General features: G+C 42.7%; 1 protein-coding gene across 8 annotated transcripts in view; it reads right to left on the bottom strand.

Annotated features, from left to right (window-relative positions):
• The window catches only part of Fam219a (family with sequence similarity 219 member A), a 57,688-nt gene that overhangs the window by 4,151 nt on the left and 30,281 nt on the right, over positions 1 to 23,256 (bottom strand). For 5 of the 8 annotated variants that reach the window (XR_009226422.1, XR_009226423.1, XM_046457358.2 and 2 more), the window contains exons 2-4: positions 3,613 to 3,712; positions 424 to 526; positions 128 to 208 (exon numbers count right to left, since the gene is read on the bottom strand). Coding sequence is in view for 6 of the 8 variants with exons in the window: in XM_046457358.2 (XP_046313314.1) it covers positions 128 to 208; positions 424 to 526; positions 3,613 to 3,712 (284 nt within the window). In the remaining 2 variants the exon portion in view is untranslated. The remainder of the gene's footprint in view (positions 1 to 127; positions 209 to 423; positions 527 to 3,612; positions 3,713 to 23,256) is intronic. The other 3 variants (XM_046457363.2, XM_046457364.2, XM_046457362.2) reach the window with 1 other exon arrangement.

The following is a 23,256-nucleotide window of genomic DNA, read 5'->3' as shown; positions in this document are numbered from 1 at the left end:
AGGAATTCACCCTTGCAGAGCTCCTAATTGAGGAATACATCAATTCTAGCAATATAGCAGGTGTGACCTGTATGTGCTCACACAGGTTCATATGGCTTGCCTGGCTGTCCCCAGACCGTGTACACACCTGTCCGTGTCTAGAGCTACCAGTGGCTTCTCATCTGGGCTCTGGTCAAGCGAGGAGTAGCCTTTATTGGGGACGACCAGCCTGGGTGAAAAATTTGGAGTTGGAATGGAGACTGGAACACAAACCTGGCAGGGGACTGGGCTGAGCCTTGTTTCATTCACTCCCTCCCTTCCCTCTTCCCTCCCTCCCTCCCTGCCTTGGACCCCACCCTAGGACAGAGGAAAGAGGAAGAGACTCAGGACCAGCAGAGATATGTGCTGGCTGGCAGGGTCCAGCTGGGGTAGAGAGGTCTCTACCTCGTCCGGGCCATGACATTGTTCTTCTTGGGTTGTTGGTTGACAGGGCTGCCCATGCTGCCATTCTTCAGAGAGCCCTTCCGGGCCAGCTCCCGCTGCTTCTCTGCAAGGGAATATGGGAAGGAAGCTGTGTCCTGCCCCAGGTAACCCTATTTTACCACTTGGGGCAGCCAGGGCCCTGCCTCCATTGTGAAACCCCTTGGTCCTCTACGAACTGAGGTAGGAATCCTAACTCCAGGCTTCTGCTACTCAGTAGAGATGGTACTTGTCCCTGCATAACTTGAGGTAGATAGTAGGAGGCAAAAGGAGAAGGCTGAGCCTTGCCTTGAAGGAGCCACAGCTCCCATATTGGGTAGTCAATGTGTGCTTGATGCCAAGGAAAAGCTGGAGAGAAAGAGATGATCACAGGATGGAGCAATCAGGGAGGGCTGCCTGTGGGTGACATTATGAGTTGGACAAAGAAGGGCACTCTAGGAAGGAGGGAATCATATACAAAAATGCATTTAGAAGAGAACTTAAGTATGCATCTGGATAGATCTAGAAGGGTGAAGAGGGAGAGAGGTAAGGTTGGGAAAGGAGCCACTTATTGAAAAACTCCTAACATTGGAGTTACTAATCATGTGTCAAGTCTTGTGCTAAGAAGCTAGAGACTCCCTCTGTTTACAAACTCAGAACATGAAAGCCTTGAATGTTACATTGAAGAGTTTGGAATTAATGCAGAAAGAAAAAGGGAGCCACTGAAGGTTTTAGAGTGGAAGAAACAGAAAAGGGCAGGCAGGGTAGAGGCTAAGGGAGCCCATTTTGCTATACTGCCTAAGCAATGCTCCTGACTCCTACCAGTCTCTGAGTTCTCTTAGGGTTCAGAGCTTACCAGGCTCATGGGGCTGGCCATCAGGTGACCCACTGCTTGGTATATGATAAATGTTACCATTAGTAGCTAGCCGCCTGGTCCTGGAAAAGCCTGTCTACTCTTTTCTACTCATCTCAAGTAAAGTCTAGATTTAGGAAAACTGCCTGTTTAGTGAAAAAGACACTAGGGGAAGTTGTCTCATAAAATAACTGCATGCTCCAGAGTGTAAGAATGGATGGGTCTTTATAGCTACTTCACTTTATTTATGATGTTGGGGAATGGGCATAGGGGAGCTTTACCACCAAGTACATTCTTAGCCCTTTAAAAAAATTTTTTTTTTTTTTTTTTTTTAAATTTGGAGACAGGGTACTAAGTTGCTTAGGGCCTCCTAAGTTACTGAGGCTGGCCTTGAACTTGTAATCCTCCTGCCTTAGCCTTTCAAGTTGCCAGGCCTGGCTGTGATTCACTTTAAAATATCCCCTAACCTCCATGTCTCTAAATTTCTCATTTTATATTCTCTGACTTTTTTTTTTTTTTTTCACCACTGCATGTCTGGCTCCTTTCGCTTTTCCCCAGCCTCTTTCAGCAGACAGCATCTGCCATAACCATCCATGCCTCTAGGGGGTGCAATTTGCCTAATAGTTCCTGGTGGTGATTTTCCTTAGTGCAACTGGCAAAAGTTGTGAATTTTCATGAGAAGCTTTAGTGGTAATGTAACAGAGAGAAAACAAAACGTTATTTTAAAGAATGATAATATTGTTGGAAAGAGTGGAAAAATGCAAACAACAAACTAGCAAAAACCAAACTATGGACTATTATGCAATCATTTAAAATAATAAAATTTTTACTATATACTGATGTTCAAAGGGGAAGACTTTTTTATGTGGAGGGGAGGAGAATAACTTTCAGAAAGTGTGTACAATGTGATACCATTTCTGTTAAAATACAAAATAAAACTATACAAATTTAAAAAAAAAAAAACCCTCAGAATGATTACCTCTTGAGGGGGAGGGAAGAATGATTACCTCTGGAGAAGAGAAACTGATGGGTGAGAGTAGAGGAGAACTTATTCTCATTAAAATACAACAAATTAAACAATAACAAACAAAAATGGCTGCAATTTTAGTATTATGTCCTAGGAAGATGAATAATTCCACTGAGAAAAATGCTCTCCTGTTCAGGAAATTAGCTCAAGGGGCTCCCTGGATGTGGTCTGGAAGGAGAAAAACAAAGTAAAAGAAAGACAAAACAAAACAAAAATGTAAATTAAAAGAACAGAACTCTGGGGCTGGGGTGTGGCTTAGTGGTAGAGTGTTTGCCTAGTACACATGAAACTCTGGCTTTAATCTCCAGCACAGAAAAAATAATAAATTTATTTCTGAAAAATAAAATAAAGGAGTCTTGGCAGATGTGAGGAAGAAGGTTTGTGAAGGGATGGGAAGGGGCTCTTAGGACTGAGGAATGGCCCACTATTGGTGAGAAGTTGGAATCTGAGGAGAAAGATGGCTGGGAGGATGGCTGGGATGGCAGAGGAATTTGAAGGATAGTGATGACTTATATTTGCAAGCTCTTCTCTGTGTGTACTGTGCTGTAATTAGTAAAAGTCTATTACCTACATCAGTCTGAGGTCAGTGAAACTTTGGTCCCTAAAGGGAGAAGGGCCAGTAGTTAGCATAGGGTGAGGCATGAACTGCACCTGCAGGAGCTGTGGGTGGTGGTGGGGAGCCAGATGACTTCAAAGGAGTCATTGTATAGTAATCTAACATTGAGTGGACATGAAATAAACCTTCAAGGGAAAGGTGATGAGATATCTGGAAAGGTGGAGATATTTAGGTTACTAAGGAAATAAGGGACTGTTTCTCGAGATGGGAATCAATAAAGTCCTGAGACCTCCAGGTGGGATAAGGTTGGACTGGGGAGAAGGGCTCATCTGCTAGGCTTTGGAACTCACATTCTTTTCTATCCCTCGGACAGAACTGACAGCCCACCTCTAAGTCAGCTTCCTCTTACCTGAATCCAGTGTTTGATGGGACTTCTAAGTCCTCTCCCTGTGGTATCATGCTTTTACCCCTGAGGCTATCTCCTAGAACTCCTGGAGCCTTCTTGGCCTCAGAGATGCCTCCTGGAATTTCAGGATTCTGTAGAGAACTGTAACTGCCTTCTTAGCCTTGCAGGAGATAAGCAACTCAGGCTAGTGATTACAACATGCAAGCCACTATGCTGGCTGGCATGTTGTAATCACTAGCCTGAGTTGCTTTATTTGTAGTACCTCACTGTAGACCCAGCCCAGAGGACCTTGTTCATGTCCCACATCTCCCTCACCCCCAGGACACACTCACCCAGCTTCACTTGGAGCGGGGATGGTTTGTAATTCATGGCTACTGACTCACCCTCCCGGGCATCACAGTCTCCGTCTGAGATGGAGGCGGCGGCTGGGTCCTGTGAGGAGAAAGCAGAGAGACAGAGAGTTGTTAGCAAGTGAGCACAGAGGGGGCTGCTCTTGGCCCTGAAGCAAGCCTTTCCAACTGTCCTCCAGGCTTCTGGGAGTGTTTGTCCTGGGCAGCAGGCTGAACATTAAGAGACGGAGGGGCATGGGGCTGGGGATGTGGCTCAAGCGGTAGCGCGCTCGCCTGTCATGCGTGCGGCCCGGGTTCGATCCTCAGCACCACATACAAACAAAGATGTTGTGTCCACCGAGAACTAAAAAAAATAAATAAATATAAGAAAAAATAAAATATCAGTTGTTTAAAAAAAAAAAAAAAAAAAAAGAGACGGAGGGGCAGACTCACCTACCATGGGACAAAAATGTAATCCTGGACAGAAGAGCCAAGGATCTTGGTCCCACTAACACCATTTAATGTATATCTCCAAAGTTCTGTGAGATCCAGGCTCCTCCAGAAAGCCCACCATGATTCTGCTATTTTTTTGTTCCCAGGGATTGAACCCATGGGTGCTTAACCACTGCATCACTTCTTCAGCCCTTTTTACTTTTTACACTGAGACAGTGTCTTGATAAATTGCTGAGGCTGGCCTTTAACTTGCAGTTCTCCTGCCCCAGCCTCCCAAGTTGCTGGGATTATAGGTATGTGCCACCATGCCCAGCTCAATACGATTTCCTTAAACCCTCAGGACCTCCTCTCCAAACCTTCATACTTGTTGCCCTACTCCTCACTCAGGCCTTCTTGTGTACTTGTTAGGAAAGATCTTGCTAGTTCCTGGGGACTTAAGTATGGATCAACATCAGAGATGGTTCTCCCTGAGGTGGGCCTTCTTCTTCCATTTCTCTTAATGCTAAATAAGGTCCTTTGCAGAATCTAGAGAACTAACTGGCCAAGTCAAGCCAGATTACAATCCTTAAGCAATTGGACAAAAACAAACAAACAAACAAACAAACAAACAAACAAACAAATCAGTTCTCAGATGGGTCCCAAGGAGTGTCTCCTGAGAGAATCTGAAAGGTTGGCTGTACATCGTAGGCAAGAAGACAAACAATGACAAATTAGCAGGTATATAGTTTGTTTTGTGCTGTCCAGAGTGCAAAACACTTGCTGCTATAGATGACAAGGAAGGTAGGAGAGCATGCAATTTTGTGTGTTGTCCAGGATGTGCAACCTTCTCAATCTCCCTTGACACCATCCTCATAGCCTCCACCCCTGTGGTAGGCCCTGGGTTGACCAGAGTACTTATCTAGCCTAGCCACCCCTTCAAAATACAATCCTTTGCTACAAGATTCAGGACCCTGGCCTCCCCTTCCTCAGCCAGTTGGAAGGGACTGGAGTTATCCATATTTTCCCTGAGAAGCTGATGACCAATTCTTGAGATGGATGCTACCATCCCACGCATTTTTACATTTTTACATTTTTACAAGGGACAACAGAATGGAAGCCTAAGGTATAAGGACTGCAGAGGGGATCCAAGGCTGCTGCCTATTCTGCCTTTGAAGATGCAGAAAATAGACAGAAGATAGAATGCTCTAAGACTGGCTCCACCAGATCAGGCTCAGGGATTTGTGTGGCTGCTAGTGACTCAGTAAGGGAAAGTGTTATGGGTTAGATATCAGGAATTCCCCAAAATCTCATGTGTAAGTCAATGCAAGAACATTCAGAGGTGAAATGATTAGGTTTTGAGAGTCTTAACTTAATCAGTGCATTAATCCCCTGATAAGGATTACTGGATGGTAACCATAGGCAGGCAGGGTGTGGCTAGAGGAGGTGGATCATTGGGGGTGTGCCTTTGGGGTATATATTTTGTCCCTGGAGAGAGGAGCTACCTTTTTCTCTGTTTCCTGGTACAATTCCCTGAGCTGCTTTCCTCTGCCATGCCCCTCCTGCCATGATGTTCTGCCTCACCTTAGGCCCAGAACAATGGAGCCAGCTATCGACAGACTGAGACCTCTGAAACTGTGAACCCCAAATAAACTTTCTCTCCTTTGTCAGTTCTTTTGGTCACAGTGATGAAAAAGCTAACTAAAATAGAATGTTATATGACATATAGTGGCTCTGTTCCTTTAAAAATGAGGCAGTAGTCAAAAACACATGCTTGTCACTAGGGATAAAGGAAAAGTCTAGAATGTTTGTGATGGAAATCCTGGCCTTGTTTGTGTTACTCAGGCCATTCAGAGCATAAGGTCCTGGTTGGACTATGTTGCCAAGGTTGTTTGCAAGTTCCTGAGGGCAGAACTTGGGCCTCCCTCCTCTGCTCTGACTCTTATCCCTTAGTCGTGGTTGAGGGGGAGGTAGACAGGGGGCTTTGTTCTGAAAGGTGGGGTGCTACAGTGCCTGCATCTCAGGCAACTTCCCAGGCTGTGAGCCCTTCCAATCTTCATCCTCCCAGGCTCAGCAGCCTCCCTGGGAGGCTCCTTAGAGATAGCACCTGCCCCTACAGCCTTGGAGAAACAGGTCCCTAGTGACCCTCACATGCCTTTCTTTCTTTCATATATATATATATATTTAGTTGTAGATGGACAAAATACCTTTATTTTATTTACTTATTAATTTTTATGTGGTGTTGAGGATCGAACTCAGTGCCTCTTACATGGGAGGCACACGCTCCACCACTGAGCTATAGCCCCAGCACCCCTCACATGCCTTTCTGCAACCACAATGTCTTCTTAGCTGTAGGAGAGGTGGAGACCCAACAGCTGGGCTCTGGTATTCCCCTTGGGCCACAAGAAGGGTCACCTCCAAAGCAGCCAGAGGGAGACCTTTTCAAAGGGTACATCCTATAAGTGTGCTAGTGGGATATAAGTTCTGGTATATTTCCAAGTTCCTTGGTCACATTCCTCCAGATTTTCTGTAGTATTTGTCACATGCTACCCATACTTCCTCTATTGGGAAATGGCTTTCTTCCCTGGCTTTCAGCATACTGTGCTCTCTTGGATCACCTCTTGCCTCTTTAACCACCATTTCTTTGTGCTCCTATTGCTCTTTGTCTCCTCTTCAGGGTCATATCCTCAGCCTTCTCTCTCCTAAATAAATCCTGATGCCTCCTATAGTTTGGATTGACATTTTTACCCTAGAGACTCCTAAATTTGTGGCCTTCAATCCATGCATCTCCTCCTTAATCCTCTACCCCATTGATCACATGAGAGTGTTAGGTATTGCTGTTCTTTCTCTGAGGTTAATTTTTACTTCCCAGTGCAGATAAGTTCCTTAGCATCTTCTTTCAGGTTGGAGGTGTTAGTAATAGCACTGGAGGTGAACTGCACAGGAAGGAAAGGTCCTGGGGTGAGGACTTGGAAACTAGTGAGCAACTTTGGTCAAAGTGACCCACGTGTGGCTCCCAATGCCTTCTGGGAAGTTCTTGGTGTTATCTGATTCTGAAGAGAACTGACAGCTCCTTTGGGCCATGAGTCAGATGGCAAAGGCCTAAGCTTAGAGGTCCCACACAAAGCCCAGCATTTAGCTTCTCCTCAATCAGTCAGTGTCCATGATAGAGGGCCACATTTAAGTGGCAAGCACAAAGCCCACTACTATGGGCTTCCTGTATACATTCCCTGAGAAACTCAATGCACCAGGTCTATCACATGGAGATATAATCAGGGAGAATAAATGTAAAATATTCATGAATGGAAGTATCAGAAAGGAAATGTCTGGCTCCAAGAAATCAGGGAGAATTTAAAATGTCCCCCAAGGACATCCGACAGGCGTTAGCTAGATCCGGGAACTAGAGTGGGGATTAACAAGATTATTAATAAACACTCAGCAGAGACAGACACTGAAATGCATCACTAGCAGCAATCCCTGTTCCTGCAACCATTCAAACAAATTCTCCAAAGACTGCAGAGATGATTAATGGCCTAGGCTTACTATTTCTGGGACAGGATATGTAGGCTAATGGCCAGTGCAAAGCCAATATAGCTAGAGAAAGGCAAAAGTGCCAGAATAATCTTTAGTCTGGTCCAATGATTTTCATTAAACTGTGTTCCCTAAATTTTGTGCCTAGGGAAAGACTGAGTATGAGGTGGGGAGCAATAGGGATGGGGGTCTGGCTTTTCTTTAACCTGAAGAGATCCACCTTTATTTTATCTACATATAAAACTTTCTGTAAGATTTTCATTAGGTAAAGGGTTCTATTACTTTAAAAAGGTCCTATTCTGGTCCTCAAAAATGTTTTGTTATGGAAACTATTAGGGAAAGTAAACAATATAGTAAGACTCTGGGTATCTATCACCAGTTTCAACATTAATTTATTAAATGATTTTTCTTTTTTTGTGGTAGAGGGACTTGAACCCACAGATGCTTTACCACTGAACTACATTCCAAGTCCTTTTTATTTTTTATTTTGAGGCAAGGTCTTGTTAAATTGCTAAGGCTGGCCTCAAGGTTGTGATCCTTCTGTCTTAGCCTCCTGAGTTGCTGGGATTAGAGGTGTGTGTCACTGTGCCCAGTTTAAGAGTAAGGAAACCTGCCCAGTGCAATAGTGCATGCCTGTAATTCCAGCAACTCAAGAGGCTGAGGCAGGAGGACCGTGAGTTCAAAGCCAAAGCCATCTTCAGCAATTTAGCAATGCCCTAAATAACTTAGTGAGACCCTGTCTCGAAATAAAATATAAAAAGGGCTAAGGATGTGGCTCAGTGGTTATGTGCCCCTGGGTACAATCCCTGGTACCAAAAAAAAGTAAGGAAATCTGCCAAGGTGTGGTGGTGCACACCTGTAATCCCAGGTACTTGGGAGTCTGAGACAGGAGGCTCACAAGTTTTAGACTAGTTTGGGCAATTAAGTGAGACCCTCTCTCAAAAAGGGTTGGGGATGTGGCTCAGTGGTTGAGTGACTGACCACCATGCATGAGGCTCTGAGTTCAATTCCAGTACTACAATAATATCAACAAATAAATACATAAGGACACATAGACCCAGAGTGGAAATCTTACCCGAGGTCACTGATAAGTTATCCAAGGTCACTTTTAGCTGGGTGCAGTGGCAAATGCCTATGGTGCCACACGCCTATGATCTCAGTGGCTAGGGAGGCTGAGGCAAGAGGATTGTGAGTTCAAAGCTAGCCTCAGCCTTGGGGAGGCACTAAGCAACTCAGTGAGGCCCTGTCTCTAAATCAAATACAAACTAGGACTGGGGATGTGGCTCAGTGGTTGAATGCCCCTGAGTTCAATCCTGGGTACCCAAAACAAACAAAAAAGAGTTAATGACTTTCAAAGCATGCAAAGGAGGACCATAAAGAAAGAGACACTGGGGCTGGATGTCGTGGCTCACACCTGTAATCCCAGTCACCTGGGAGTCTGAGGCAGAATGGTTCACAAGTTTGAGGCCAATTTCAGCAACTTAGTAAGATCCTGTCTCAAAATAAAAAATAAAAAAGGCTGGGGATGTAGCTTGGTGGTAAAGACGCTAGGACTTGGAGGTAAAGAAGGCTCTCTGGGAGGTCCTCCATGTAGGCCTGAGTGTCAGCTTTCACCATGTTAACCTCCACCCCTGACTCCCAATTCCAGGGCTGTACTAGCTCATGAATGGTCACAAGCTGGCTGGTCTTGCTTATTGGAGCTTGGGGGTCATGCAGTAAATACAAAGGTAGGCTGAGACCCAAGAGACCTACAGATGAGCAGGATAGAATTGAGTGGGGAAAAAGGCAAAACAAGGAGAAAAAACAGAGTGGAACTTTCAAGGGCCAGAGGTCTTAAGAAGGAAGGCCCTGGAGAAGTAACAGAAGGGACTGCTTTCCTGAATGAACAGCAGATCTTCACAATCAATCTATCCTGCTAGGACTCTGGGTGGCAAAAAATAAGACTTGTGGGGATTTATAATTTCTAATGCATGTCTTCAAATTCATGAGCTCATCTGATTCTCACAAGTATACAGCAGACATTGTAATTGCCTCCCCAGTACTCAAATTATGTCTCCTGCACTGGGCAAAATCATATGGCTTGGGTGAATTGATCTCATTCTCAGCACTGGGGGATGTTTGCTGAAAGGAAGACAATTCACATAATCTCCTTGCCACACAGACTGAAGGATGATTGTAATGGTTCAAAGCACAGACTCTGGCACCAGGTTAAAATCCCAGCTCCTCCATTTGCTAGTTATGTAATTGGGTCTTCAGTTTCCTCTAAAAATGAAATAATATTAATACCTATGTCAAAGATTCCTGCAAGGATAAAATGAGTTAATAAATGTTTAATATAGTACACAATGGTCCTTAATATAGTACACAATGAACACTGTATTTGCAGTAGCTATAAAGTTGTTATTTGTATAGGTCCAATGATGCCTACACAATCATGGACAGTATATGTTGGGACTGACTGGCTCACAGTGGCACCCCTGGCACCACATAGGTTGGGGCCTTGCTTACATGTGGAGGTACCTGTGTAAAGTGTTGTTTCTCCACAGGGTGAAGAAAGGCCTAACCTAGGGGGCATCCTGTTTTCTTTCTTTCCTTACTCTGTCATAGTACATTTCCTTCAATTATTTAACAATGCTAATCCTGAGTCTCCTAAAGACAAATAGAAAGTAAGCCCATCCTTAAGGAGCTCCCAATAATTATCGATAAAGGTAACATGAGCCATAAAAAGTGTAAGGAATAGGACAAAGGGAGGATGGTCAGAGGAGATGCTTGAATTTATCTTAAAATATCAACTCACCAGTGTAAGAGAAAGGAAGAACATTTAGAGAATATGTGCAAAGGCTCAGAAGCTTGAAACTTGCAAAGTATGTTAAAGGCACAGTCAGAATTTTGCTACAATTAAAACTTCAGAGGTATAGTGAAAAGTAGCAAGAAATGACGTTGGTGGGATTAAGAGGGCTCAGATCATGGTGAAAAATGGGTCTTAAATTTGTTCTGCTTTGTTTTCTCAGAAGATGGTAATGCTACCTTAAACAGAAGAGTAACGTGATCAGATTTAAGATGATGAAGGACCTGCTGATGGCCATGTGGAAGATGGGAGGGAGTGGAATGAATGAAGGTAACTGTAATTAGGAAACTACTGCAATTCTACCAGAAGAGATAGAAGGAATCTGAACCAAGTGGAAGCAGAAGACACATGAACAGAAAGGGGAATGTTAATGAGGGTAGAATTGGCAATAAAATGTAAAAGATTTAGAGATAAAATATAAAAGGGAGAATTCTCACACTTCTAGTTTTCTCTCTGCAATAACTGTGAAGGAGTACTAATTGATAAGAAATTGCAGGAGAAGGCATAGCTACATTGCCAGGGGAAACCAGATTAGTTTATTTGGGACTATGTTGAGTTTTTTAAAAAATATTTTTTAGTTGTCAATGGACTTTTATTTTATTTATTTGTATGTGGTACTGAGAATGAAACCCAGTGCCTGACACATGCTAGGCAAGCACTCTACCACTGAGCCACCAAACCCAGCCCCTATGTTGAGTTTTGAAGCATCTTTTGGATACTCAGATGGTATCACTAGTCAGTAAGATTTGAGGTTCAGGAACTCAAGAAAGAGGTGTGAGTTGGTCATGATGTAAGCCACAAGGAGTATAAGCCCTCCCAGAGAAAATGGCAGAGTGAAAAATATAAGAATCAAGAATGGAGCCCTGGGAAAACATATAACCTTAGGGAATGAGTAGAAGGAGACTGGGTAGAAGCAGAGAGATGAAATGTAGGAACAGAACTGGGAAGTTGTAGAGTGCCAAGGTGGAAGAAATCAACACTGGTAAACAGGACAGACTGGTCCATAAGATAAAGACAAAATTTAGAAATGAGAAAGTCATAGAGGAGCTGGGGATGTGGCTTAGTGGTAGAGAGCTTGCCTAGTATACACAAGGCCCTAGGTTAGATCCCAGGACTTGAAAAAAAAAAGTGTGTGTTGGCGGGGAGACACAGATAGTCCCAATGAACACAGATTTAGGAACAGAGCCTAGATTACAGAATACTTAAGAGGGCATATGATATAAGGAAGTAGAGACAGTGAACACAGGCTATTCTTTCAAGAAGCTGCACTGGAAAAGGAGGAAATAAGAATGGATGACAGTCAGAGGAAGTTTCAGAGTTATAGGATTTCTTTAGAGCTAGGGAATACATGACTGTTGTCCTATATTAAGGGAAAGGAAGCTGAGTATAAAAGGAGATATCATATGGGGTGTGGTCTTTGAGGAGTCAAGAACAGATGGAACTAGAACTTTGGACCAGAGGAGGGAAGCTTCTTACTGAAATGAAAGGGGGTGAGGAGTAGGAGATGCAGATAACATGGAGGGAGAAAAGTGAGTGGAAAGTTAAGAGAGTTCATTCCTAAAGCTCACTAGGTAAAGGAAGAGGGTCTATACTAGGGAGTTGGGAGTTGGGAGAAGAGGGACACATGGTGGCTGGCCGAAGTGGTAGATCATAATGGCTGACTCTCAGCCACAATCCTCATCTTTTACTCATTGGTGATCCAGTCACAAGAATGAAAGGCGCTCTCCATGGTGCTGAACAATCTTGACTATGTCCTGTGGACAGAGTATGGATAATTGATTCAGGGTAGAGATGTGATCCAATTTTAGTTTCCTCACAGGGAAAGGTAACCTCTGTCTTTATTTTCAAGCATTAACTCTCAAGAAGTTGGAAACTGAAATGGATTTAGGGTGAGATATGAAGAGGCAAAATGCTCAAACATTATCTTTCTTCCCAGAACACATATGATTTTTTCTCTAATTTTAGGAGCAGTTGGGAAGGCATTTCAGAATTGGAGGACACTAAACAGCTACCTTTGGAACACAGTCATGTCAGTAGTCAGTTCAATCTCCCTGGATGATTAGGAAGCAGAACCAACAGAAAAGCGGAAAAAAGAAGTAGGAGGCAGGGCCAGGAAGGATATAGTTGATAAGAAAACAGGAAATCAGGGGAGATCTTATCAAGGGAGAATGTCAGGTGGGCACAGAAAGATAGGGCATCAAGGACCAATTTTGTTACAATTTGTCCAGAGAACAGCTCAGAAACTACCTGGAAATGTGGTCTTCCAGTTCAGAGCTATCCCACTCCCCAAAGACATCTCTTGGCAGTGCATAGAAATCAGCATGTTTAGATATATTTAAGAGGGATATCCAGCAAATACACCTGTACTTCATTGAGTGCCCACATCTGGAAAGAAAGTTTACCTCCTGTCCAAGAATATTTGGTAGCAGCCTAGGCATTTGTTAGACCCCTCCTAGTTCCCTACAAATGATTATTCATCCAGCCTTTAAGGCATTCCCACCTGTCTCTGATCTACACTTAACATGAAAGCTATTTGGCCACACAACTCTCCTCAGTGGTATGAACTGAAGTTACACCTCAAATGGCACTCATTGGTCCTTTCAGAATTCCATTGTTGGGCAGCTCCTGCTTTTGTTCATCATCTTCCATTCTCCAGGTGCTGTCTTCAGTGTGAGGCAATTGGCCAGGACTTCTATACTTCTATCCTTTTGGGACATATTAAGATCTTTAGGGGCCACAGATGGGTGAAAGTGAACATGATGTTTGGTACCAGAGACGAGGAACACACTGACTTCCTCTCATCCAGCGGCAGTTGAGTGATTGAGAAGCACAGGACAAAGAGCATGGTTGAGAGAGACTGGCAGATGATTGCAGGAAGTTGATCTCTTCTCAGGCCTCTTTCCAATTTCTGAGTCCAGACCCTTGCCACATTCTGGTGCTTATACTTCTCAGAATCTTGGGCAAACCTTGCAACTGGCTGAATCTGTTGATCTGGGTTCTGGACCCAAAATCTCCCTTGATACACAGTATGATTCTCCCTTTTGCTCTCTAGGTCACAGTTTCTCCAGTGAAATGTGGTGATTGCTGATAAGACTGCCTGCCTACAAGTTTTTATAGGAGTCAGCTGGGGCCAATATAAGACTTTCTCTTCTTCATGAACAAGGTGGTGACAACTTTAGAACCAGGACCTGGTGGGTCAGCTCCAGCATTCTTCAAAGTCCAGATTGGATGTCACCTTTTTGGCACTTTTCCTTCTCCCATCACCCCAGGAAGAGTAAAATGCTTTCTCTTCCTTACTATAAAGAAAAAATATTTTTAGGGGTCCCACTTATAGGAAAGGACAAAGGCTTCTAATGAGGTAGAATTTGAGGGAGATCTTTCCAAATGTTAGTGGCTCTTAACATAGAGAAGAAAAACAGAATAGCTGGACAGAAAGTTTTTGAAGCCTGAGTTTGAGAGTGAGGGCAGAGAATCCTTGCTCAGGGAGACCCCTTTTATCAGTCTAAATCTTCCAGTCTTCTAGGTTTTTCTTTAATAGAAGACTGAATTCAAATAAATAAAGTGAACATATTGAATGTGTCCACTTTCTTTCTATCTGTGGACTACTGCTAGCAGAATGCAGAAGAAAGCACTCTCCCTGAGCATGGTGGTGCACACCTGTAATCCCACCCACTTGGGAGGCTGAGGCAGAAGGATTGCAAGTTCGAGGCCAGACTCAGCAACTTAGTGAGGTCCTAAGCAAACTTAGTGAGACTATATCTCAAAATTTAAAAAAAAGGGATGGGTGTGTGGTTCAGTGGTGAAGCACCTCTGGGTTCAATAAAGAAGGCACTCTGTATATACCATATTTTCTTACTTCCTTCCTTCTTTCCTTCCTTCCTTCTTCCCTCCCTTCCTTCCTTTCCTCTGGGTTCAATAAAGATAGCTCTCTGTATATACCACTTTTTTTTTTGTGGTGCTGTGAATTGAAGACAGGGCCTCACACATGCTAGGCAAGAACTCTACCACTAAGCTAAATTCCCAACCCCTACATACCACATTTCTGCAGAGCATTTTGGATAAAGTAAAATTCACATACACACACAAGCACACACACAAGGGTTGGGGAAGAAGATTCTATGCCAGTGCTAGAGTCTGGGAACTCATGCTGATCCTGTGAGTAGCTGAGGATTTTCCTTCTCCTTAAACAACTCCTAGGATAGAATTCATTATCAAACAAGTATCACCAAACCTTAGTATCTTTATGGTGTTTGTCATTGGGAGAACCAAAATGTAGGAGGGTGCTGCTGATTCCAGGCCTACTAATAAATGCAACCATGACAGGTTTTGTTTTGTTTGTTTTTTGGTACTGGCAATGGAATCTACGGTGCTCTATTACTCTACTACAGCCCTTTTTATTTCTGATTTTGAGACAGTGTCTCACTAAACTGCCCAAGCTGACCTCAAACTTAAGAGCCTCCTGCTTTAGCCTCCCAAATCACTGGGATTACAGGTGTATGCCCCTGCTCCTGACATCCATAGCAAGTTTAATATACTTTTTTTCTTTAATATTTATTTTTTAGGTGTAGATGGACACAACACAATGCCTTTATTTTATTTATTTATTTTATGTGGTGCTGAGGATAGAACCCAGGTCCCACCCATGCTAGGAGAGTGCTCTACTGCTGAGCCACAATCCCAGCCCTAATATACTTTTTATTATAAAGTAATACATGCTAATTTTTTTTAAAAAATCACTTTTAGTTTCACACCTTCAGACAACCTCTGTTAACATTCTAGTATATTAGAATCTTTTGTTTGTTCTACAGTTAGCAACATGCTGGGGTTTCTCTTCTCTGGGAGTTCACATGGCTTTCATCTCCTGGTCACAGGGGTGGGCCTCGAAGAACCATGTTGATTATATGTGGTCCTGCCCCAGGGAAGAGCCAATCAGCCTTTCCCAATATTAGGAAATGTGATTAAGAGGAGATACAAAGTTTAAGACTATGCAACTCTGCCCAACAGAGAAGCCTGTGGATGAGGAAATAAATATAAAGCTGATGTCCAGTGGAGATACTGAAAGTACTCCCTAGGATGCAAATTCTGGTTCCAGAATCTGCTCTGCCCTTCTAAGGCTTGACTGCATGCTGCCATTACACACTGTAAGAATCTCTAGAGTCCTTAGAGGCTACTCTCCTGTTTAGCTTAAACTAACTTCAGTTGGATTTTGTTACTGAAACCAGAGAGCATGGACTAATACATATTCATAGAACATTTAAAGAAAAATACACTGTATCTTCTATTCTGAATTTAAAAAAACATAGTAACAGGATATAATTATTTCTCAATACTCTGAAATGTTTTTTATAACTATCAGTTTGACAGCTCTATTTCCATAAGGGGGTGTACAATAACTTTGTAATCATTCAGGTTGACATTCAAATTGTTTGTATTTTTTCAGGATAATAAATAATGCTACACTGAAATCCATATATTTTTAAACTTAGGAACATTTCATTAAAAAAATAGAATTACTAAGTCAAAAAGCATGAGTGTTTTTAAGATTCTTGATATATATTACAAACTGCTTTCCTAAAGGACCGTTTCAATTTATAATGCTCCCTATCATGACTGAGAATACAGCTAGTTTTTAATATTTTAGTTTTCACTGTATGCCAGGGAATTTCAGGCCATCACGTCTATCCATCATCTTCCAAGAGAGTTCTGCTGTAGGCCAAATTTACCTGGTATCCTCTAGTGAATCTTTTTTTCAAAGAACAGAATTTCCTCTGGGAATCACCTGCCAGATAAAATACTTCTGACTTGAGGCCACCAATAAAAAACAAAAAGAGGGAAGGCTTTGTCACACTGAAGCTTGGGGAGGGCTCTAAGTGAAGGAGTATCTGGACACCATGCTTTAGCTGGTCCTTGCCTATGCCAGCACATCAGCTGTAGGAACCATGGCTGAAATTGCAGAGTCAGGAAGCAAACCACACTAGGTATCTTCCTTGCCTTCAGACTTGAGCTGGGAGAATTAACCAAAATGGCTCTGGAGTTAAATAAGCTGAAGTGGAAGGTCTTACTCTTTTACCTGTTGTTTAGTTTTTAGACTAGCTCTTCAGAAACAGGGAGAGAAAAAGATGATGAAAATATAAAGTTAGAAGTATGTTTTAAAGAAGATTTAGAATACTATTCTTCTTTTTATTCTAACTGTGCTTGTCCCAGGTCAATTCTCTGCTATCCATTCCCATTTCCACTCACCTGGAAACAGTGTGACCATTTGGAAGATAGGACAAATTCCTAAACTCAGGGACATCCACAGTAGCAGCTATGATTTGGCAGAACCCTGTGCACAAAGGCCCAGATGATAAACTTCATGACCCAGGAAATCAGAGCCAGATGCTGATAAGCCTTGGTTCCTTGTGGGAAGCCTCGTTTGGCATCTTTCTGGTGTTTATCATTGGGAGATAAACCCTCTTTTATTTTTTTATTTGTTTTAATTAGTTACACATGCCAGTACAATGATCTTGACATATTATATATTTGAATCAAATGGGGTATAATTTCTCATTATTCTGAGTGTACAGGTTGCAGAATCACATTGGTCATACAGTCACGTATATACATACAGCATACTAGTGTCTATTTTATTCTACTGTCCTTCATATCCCCCCTTCCCCTCCCCTCCCCTCCCGTTACTTCTCTCTACCAATCTAATATGACACACTTCTTTTTTTTTTTAACCCTCTGTTAATCTCATCCCCTGAGCCAGATGTTGAGGAGGCTCTTGCCTTACACTAGGGCCAGCTACACACAAGTGTTAGCTCATACAGTTTTATGATCTATAAGTCTCTGAGCTCCACATCACCTCCATCTACATAATTTCAACAAATTATTTTTTAAACTATTTTTTATACCTTTATTTAATTTATTTTTATGTGGTACTGAGGATCGAACCCAGGGCCTCACACATGCTAGGTGAGTGCTCTACCGCTGAGCCACAACCCCAAACCTCAACAAATTCTTTAGGGAAAGATCATCTCATTTAAAGGACAAAGGAATGGAAGTAAAGTTCTTTAAAAACAGACCAACAATGGCTTAAATGTTAATTTTTAAAAATATTTGTTTTTAGTTATAGGTGAACAGAATGTCTGTATTTTACTTTATGTGGTGCTGAGGATCGAATCCAGTGCCTCATGCATGCTAGGTGAGCTCTCTACCACTGAGCCACAACCCCAGCCCTAAATGGTAAATTTTATGTTATATATATATTACCACAATGAACAAACAAATAACCACCCCCCCAGCATGACCCAGGCAGGAGAAGGTTGTGTGAGGGTAGGCAGTGAGCAGGCAGTTCATTCTTAGTCATCTTCTTTTTTCATTTAGGTTCAGTCTACATAAACATTTGGAGATGAGGCTTTTTATAGGAGTGAGGAAATTGTTCTAAGATCAAGAGAGTGAAAGGGCCTGGGGATGTGGGGATATATTTCTGGGGGCTTTCTACTTGGGGTACTCCTTAGACAGGGACCAGAGAGGAAGAAGGAAAGAGGTGTTCAAGGCTACAGAACTTTAGGGAGCAAGATTCAGAGGATCTTTCCATTTTCTTCCAGGATATGGATTCCAGTTCCTCAAGATAAGGAGAGAGGTACAGACACTGAGGAGAGAGAATGTCCAGGAATCAATATGGAACATTTGATTGGAAAGGTCTTGAGACTAGTCAGCCCTTCACATGGCAGAAAGCTAAAGCAGGGAAGCGCCAACATATACTGACATTTGTCTAGGCCACAATGACTGTAGGATCCTCATCTGAAAGTTGGCTCCAAATATCACTTAATAATTTTTGTTAAGCTTCAATTTCTCAAGGAACTGAGCCTGGCGTGCACTATTTCTTTAATTTTGGGGGCTGTTTGATTTTTCCAGGAAGACAAAGTTTAGTCCAGCAGAATCTATGAGATACATTCTCAGAGCCAAAATCTTTTATATCTTGCCTCTGGCCTTGAAAGAATAAGAAACTACTTGTCTTCAATGGGCAATGGACTTGCAGGTTCTCACCTCTGTGGCACTTCCTGCCCCTGTCTTTGCTTTCCTTTTCATACAGTTTTTACTCTCTGACCCCATTCTACATGGTAGGGACAACTTTTTGCTCAGAAGGGCAATTTTCAGCTCTAAAGTTTAGCTCTCTTCCCAGAGCAGTCTCCTATTTCCCCCCCCAATCCTTCAACAAACATTTATTGAATACTTGTTAGTGTTATGTGGGGAGGTTTGAATAAATTAAGAGTTCTTTCTCTTGTTGAATACATCTCTGACACAAAACAAATTTTTATTATTAAACAGTTATTATAAAACAGGGAAGAACTGAATTAGAAGAGCCAAAGTATTATTATTTTTCCCTTTTTGTCATCCCAATAATTAAACATTGGTTAATTGGCATTTGTTTAAAAATTTGATATTCAGTGAGTCAAGGGGTAGGATAAGCATACATTGGGAAGGGAAAATCAACAAGCCCTGGTTATTGCCAAGACCAACTACCTTCCTTCTTTCCATGCTGGGATGGAACCTGGCACCTTGCATATGCCAGGCAAGTGCCCTACCACTAAACTATACCTCTGCCAAGAAGACTTTACAGGTGTGGAGATGTCAGGCATAAAACTCAGCCTATTTAAGGCAGAAAGGGGAATAAGGAAAATAGAAATGTGTGAAGAGTAGTGGGAGCACAGAGGAGAAATGGTGATGGAGGATTGTTTCCTCCTAGTATAGAGTGAAAGAACGACCGGACAAGGCTTGTGAAGTCAGAGAAAGTACTGGTTATTGAGGAACAGCTTTGCACATTTATAGAGCTGGGGGCGGTTCAACAGAGCAGGGTATTGGGAACTTTCTGATTGGTGGGTAAGGATTGTGAGGGTCAGCAAGGCTCACCACTGGGCAGCTCTTCCCGCCACTGTCTCGGGGCATGGGGAAGTTAGTACCAGAAGAGAAGCACCGTGGGTGCCATCTTTGGAGCTGGGGTGACTCCCAACACAGAGGGTCAGGCCTGGGCAGGAGCCTGATTTAGTCAGAGGCTCAGCTATGGGGTCACTGGGAACTTTGTGAGAGGGTTTGAAGCAACAATTGTGAGGCTTGGTCCCAGTGGCTAAGGCTTTACCTTTTTTTGTTTTTTAATACCAGGGATTGAACCTAGTAGTGCTTAACCACTAGTCCTTTTTATTTTTTATTTTGAGACAGGGTCTTGCTAAGTTGCTTAGGGCAGCACTAAGTTGCTGAGGCTAGCTTTGAACTTGTGATCCTCCTGCCTCCACCTCCCAAGTCGCTGGGATTATAGCCACTGTGTCCAGCACTCTACTCTTTTTTTTTTAATTGATTAAAAATAAAAAAGACAGTGGAATGTTTTACAATTCTTGTTACACATATATACCACAATTTTTATATCTCTGTTTGTATATACAGTATGTTGATACCCAAAATGTGTCTTCATATATGTACTTTGGATAATGATGTCTATCACATTCCACCATTCTTGCTAATCCCCTGCCCTCTCCCTTTCCCTCCCACCCCTCTTCCCTATCTAGAATTCATCTATTCCTCACATGCTCCCCCTCCCTACCCCACTATGAGTTAGCCTCCTTATATCAGAGAAAACATTCGGCATTTGGTTTTTTGGGATTGGCTAACTTCACTTAGCATTATCTTTTCCAATCCCATTTACCTACAAATGCCATAATTTTATTATCTTTTATTGCTGAGTAAAATTTCATTGTGTATATATGCCACATTTTGTTTTAATCCATCATCCACTGAAGGGCATCTAGGTTGGCTCCACAGTTTAGCTATTGTGAATTGTGCTGCTATAAACATTGATGTGGCTGTGTCCCTGTAGTATGCTGTTTTTAAGTCTTTTGGGTATATCTGAGGAGAGGGATAGCTGGGTCAAATGGTGGATCCATTCCCAGATTTCCAAGGAATCTCCATACTGCTTTCCATATTGGCTGCACCAATTTGCAGTCCCACCAGCAATGTATGAGTGTACCTTTTCCCCCACATCCTCACCAACACTTATTGTTGTTTGTCTTCATAATAGCCGGCACTCTACTCTTATGACTTCAGTTGCTGCTGCTGTAATCTCTCCCCTACCACAGGGCATTTAGTCCAACCCATTTCTGAGGTATCAGGCATAGCAGGGCCTTTTACTTTTTTACTGAGATGCTCAAACAACCTTACAATGGAGAAGAGGGAAAAGGCCCCAGGTGGATGGCTGGGAAGGATTTTTATTGAGAAGAAAAGAGAGATTCAGAGTCCTTAAAATGCTTAAGAGAGGTGGTGACTCTGCTGGAGCAAACTCTTGCTGCCTCCAACCAAGCTTAGGCCTGTAGATCTGCTCAGTGCAGCAGCAAGGACAAGGTCAGAGAAAGGAAGGAAAGGTTAACTTTAAAAAGGTTTATGAACCCCTTTGCTAGTCAGCTTTCCATCACTATAGCAAAATACCTGAAGCAATTAATTAATAAAAGTTAAAATATTTATTTTGACTCATGGTTTTATAGATTCTAGTTTATAATCAGACAGACCCATTGCTTTTAGCCCTCTGATGGGGTTACTAGATGACAATGGCAAGGAGCACATGATAGAGTAAACTGTTCACCTCATGGCCAGGAAGCAACTCATGACCTCTTAAAGGGAAAGCCCTCAATGACCTAATGATTTCCCACAAGGCTTCACCTCCTAATAGCACACTGGGGACCAAGCCATTAAGACATGGAACTTTGGGGGACACTCTAGCCATAGCACCTGAGTCTCTGAAGAGAGGTAGTTTGGGTGTGAGCTGGTTGGGGGCAGGGGTAAAGAGGGGAAAGGGAGATCCTTGTGCTTAGCCCAAGTCTGAGGCATGTTTTAACTGTTGTTAAGTATGCATCTCTCAAAGGAAACAATACTCATATGCTAGGCTAGATGGCTCCTGGGCCCTTGCTAGAGGGTCTCTCCAGTCTCGGGTTGGAAGAGAGCCTTTCTCTGTCCACCTGTCACTCCCTGGCTGGTGTAGTGACAATGACTGGGTAGCTTGAAAGTACAACTTCATGTCCAAGGCATCCACAGGAAGGGGACTTGAAACAACAATCAATATTCTCCCAAAGACACCCAGCCCTTTCATACTTATACTGCCTTCACCTCTTCTAGACAGTTCTGATACACTTGCATAGCCCACATCCCTGCAGTCCTGTTGAGCCTATCTCTGAACCTTTAGTACTACACTTCTTAAATATAAGCATCCATACAAATCATGTGGGGATATTGGTCTGGAGTGGAGCCTGAGTGTCTGCATTTCATACAAGGTCCCAGGTGATACTGATGTTACTAGTACAGGGACCACCCTTTGTTAGCAGGGTGGTGCCACACTATATACCCACACTATCCCCAGATAGCTCCTCAGAGAGCCCTCTATCCTGTCCTTAACCTGGTTCTATTCTTAGTGCCAGGAGGGGACAGCCATTTGCAAGGGAAGGAGAGGAGAGACTGCCCAAAACTCAGGTTGGGGAGGCAGTTCTTTAGGAACTCTGGCTGGTTCTAGGCATGAAGTCATTCACAACTATTTGTTCCAAGTGTGGTTCTTCTGAATTCAGTCATTTTTTTAGTTAATATTGCTTAGTTAACACCTGCTCTATGTACAGCCATAGCACTTGAGGCTTTATCTATATTACCTCAATCCTTCCCTGAACCAAGTAAGGTAAATATCATTTTAATTTTCAAACTGAAGAACCAGATTGTGTAAAGTAATATGTTCAAAGTCACACCTTGAAGGTGGTTTGAATCTAATTTGTTCATCTTTCATACTCCAGTCTCTCTTCAGAGACATCACATAAAATCATGAGATTAATACCTTACCAGAACTAACACAGCAGGGGGACTGCTGTCTTGCAAAGCAGTCACTTGGAAGGCTGGCACCTAGTACAATCATGTCTCTAGAGCTCAGTGCATACTCAGGGCCCTTCTTCAGAAAATAGCATGGATGTTTTCTGATCATGAACTTTCTGCTCAATGAGTTCTCCACAAGAAGGAAATATTGAAGCCACTGAAGCAATCAATAACTCAGGATGGAGAGCCTGGCAGGAAACAGAAAGAAAGAAAAAGCACTGGGAACAGAGAATGCTGAGCCCAGGAGAGGAAAAAAGAGGGCAGTGCAGGAAAAGGAGAGGAAAGGAATCTTAGCCATTACATTAATTTCTGGCCCCACATTTTAGGGGCACCTATATTCTAGGCAGAGGGCTGAGTACTGGGTATATAAAGATATGGCTCCTGCTCTTGAAGATTATAGACCAGGAGTGAGGCAAATGAATAGCAATTTTCATAGTATGCTAAATGCTACAGCATAGATTTTTTTTTAATTTGGTAGAGTTTAATGGTGAGAAATATTATCTTTAAACTTGTAACCAATTTTCGATTAAATCTGTACATACATTATAATTCTACTTCTTTCTTTTTTTTAAACATGGAGGGAAGGAGGGAGGGAGGGAGGGAGGGAGAGAAAGAGAGAGAATTTTAATATTTATTTATTTTTTTAGTTTTCGGTGGACACAACATCTTTGTTTGTATGTGGTGCTGAGGATCGAACCCGGGCAGCACGCATGCCTGGCGAGCGTGCTACCGCTTGAGCCACATCCCCAGCCCCTACAGCATAGATTTGTATAGAGTGTTGTAAATGCACAGGAGAGAAGCACCCATCCTACTCTAGGGAATTAGGGAAGACTTCTAGAAAGCTCAAGGATGAAGCATGTTGGGAAACAGAAGTGAACCAAATAGAGAAAGGAGTGAGGAAGAAGAAGAAAAGAAAGGCCCATGAGGAAGATGCATAAGATTATATAGCAGGCGAAAGA

This window comes from Marmota monax, unplaced genomic scaffold, assembly GCF_021218885.2.
Source record: "Marmota monax isolate L192 unplaced genomic scaffold, Marmota_monax_Labrador192_F-V1.1 WCK01_AAM20220418_F8-fsc00069, whole genome shotgun sequence".
Lineage (NCBI taxonomy): Eukaryota > Metazoa > Chordata > Mammalia > Rodentia > Sciuridae > Marmota > Marmota monax.
This window is presented reverse-complemented; position numbering and strand designations above follow the sequence as displayed.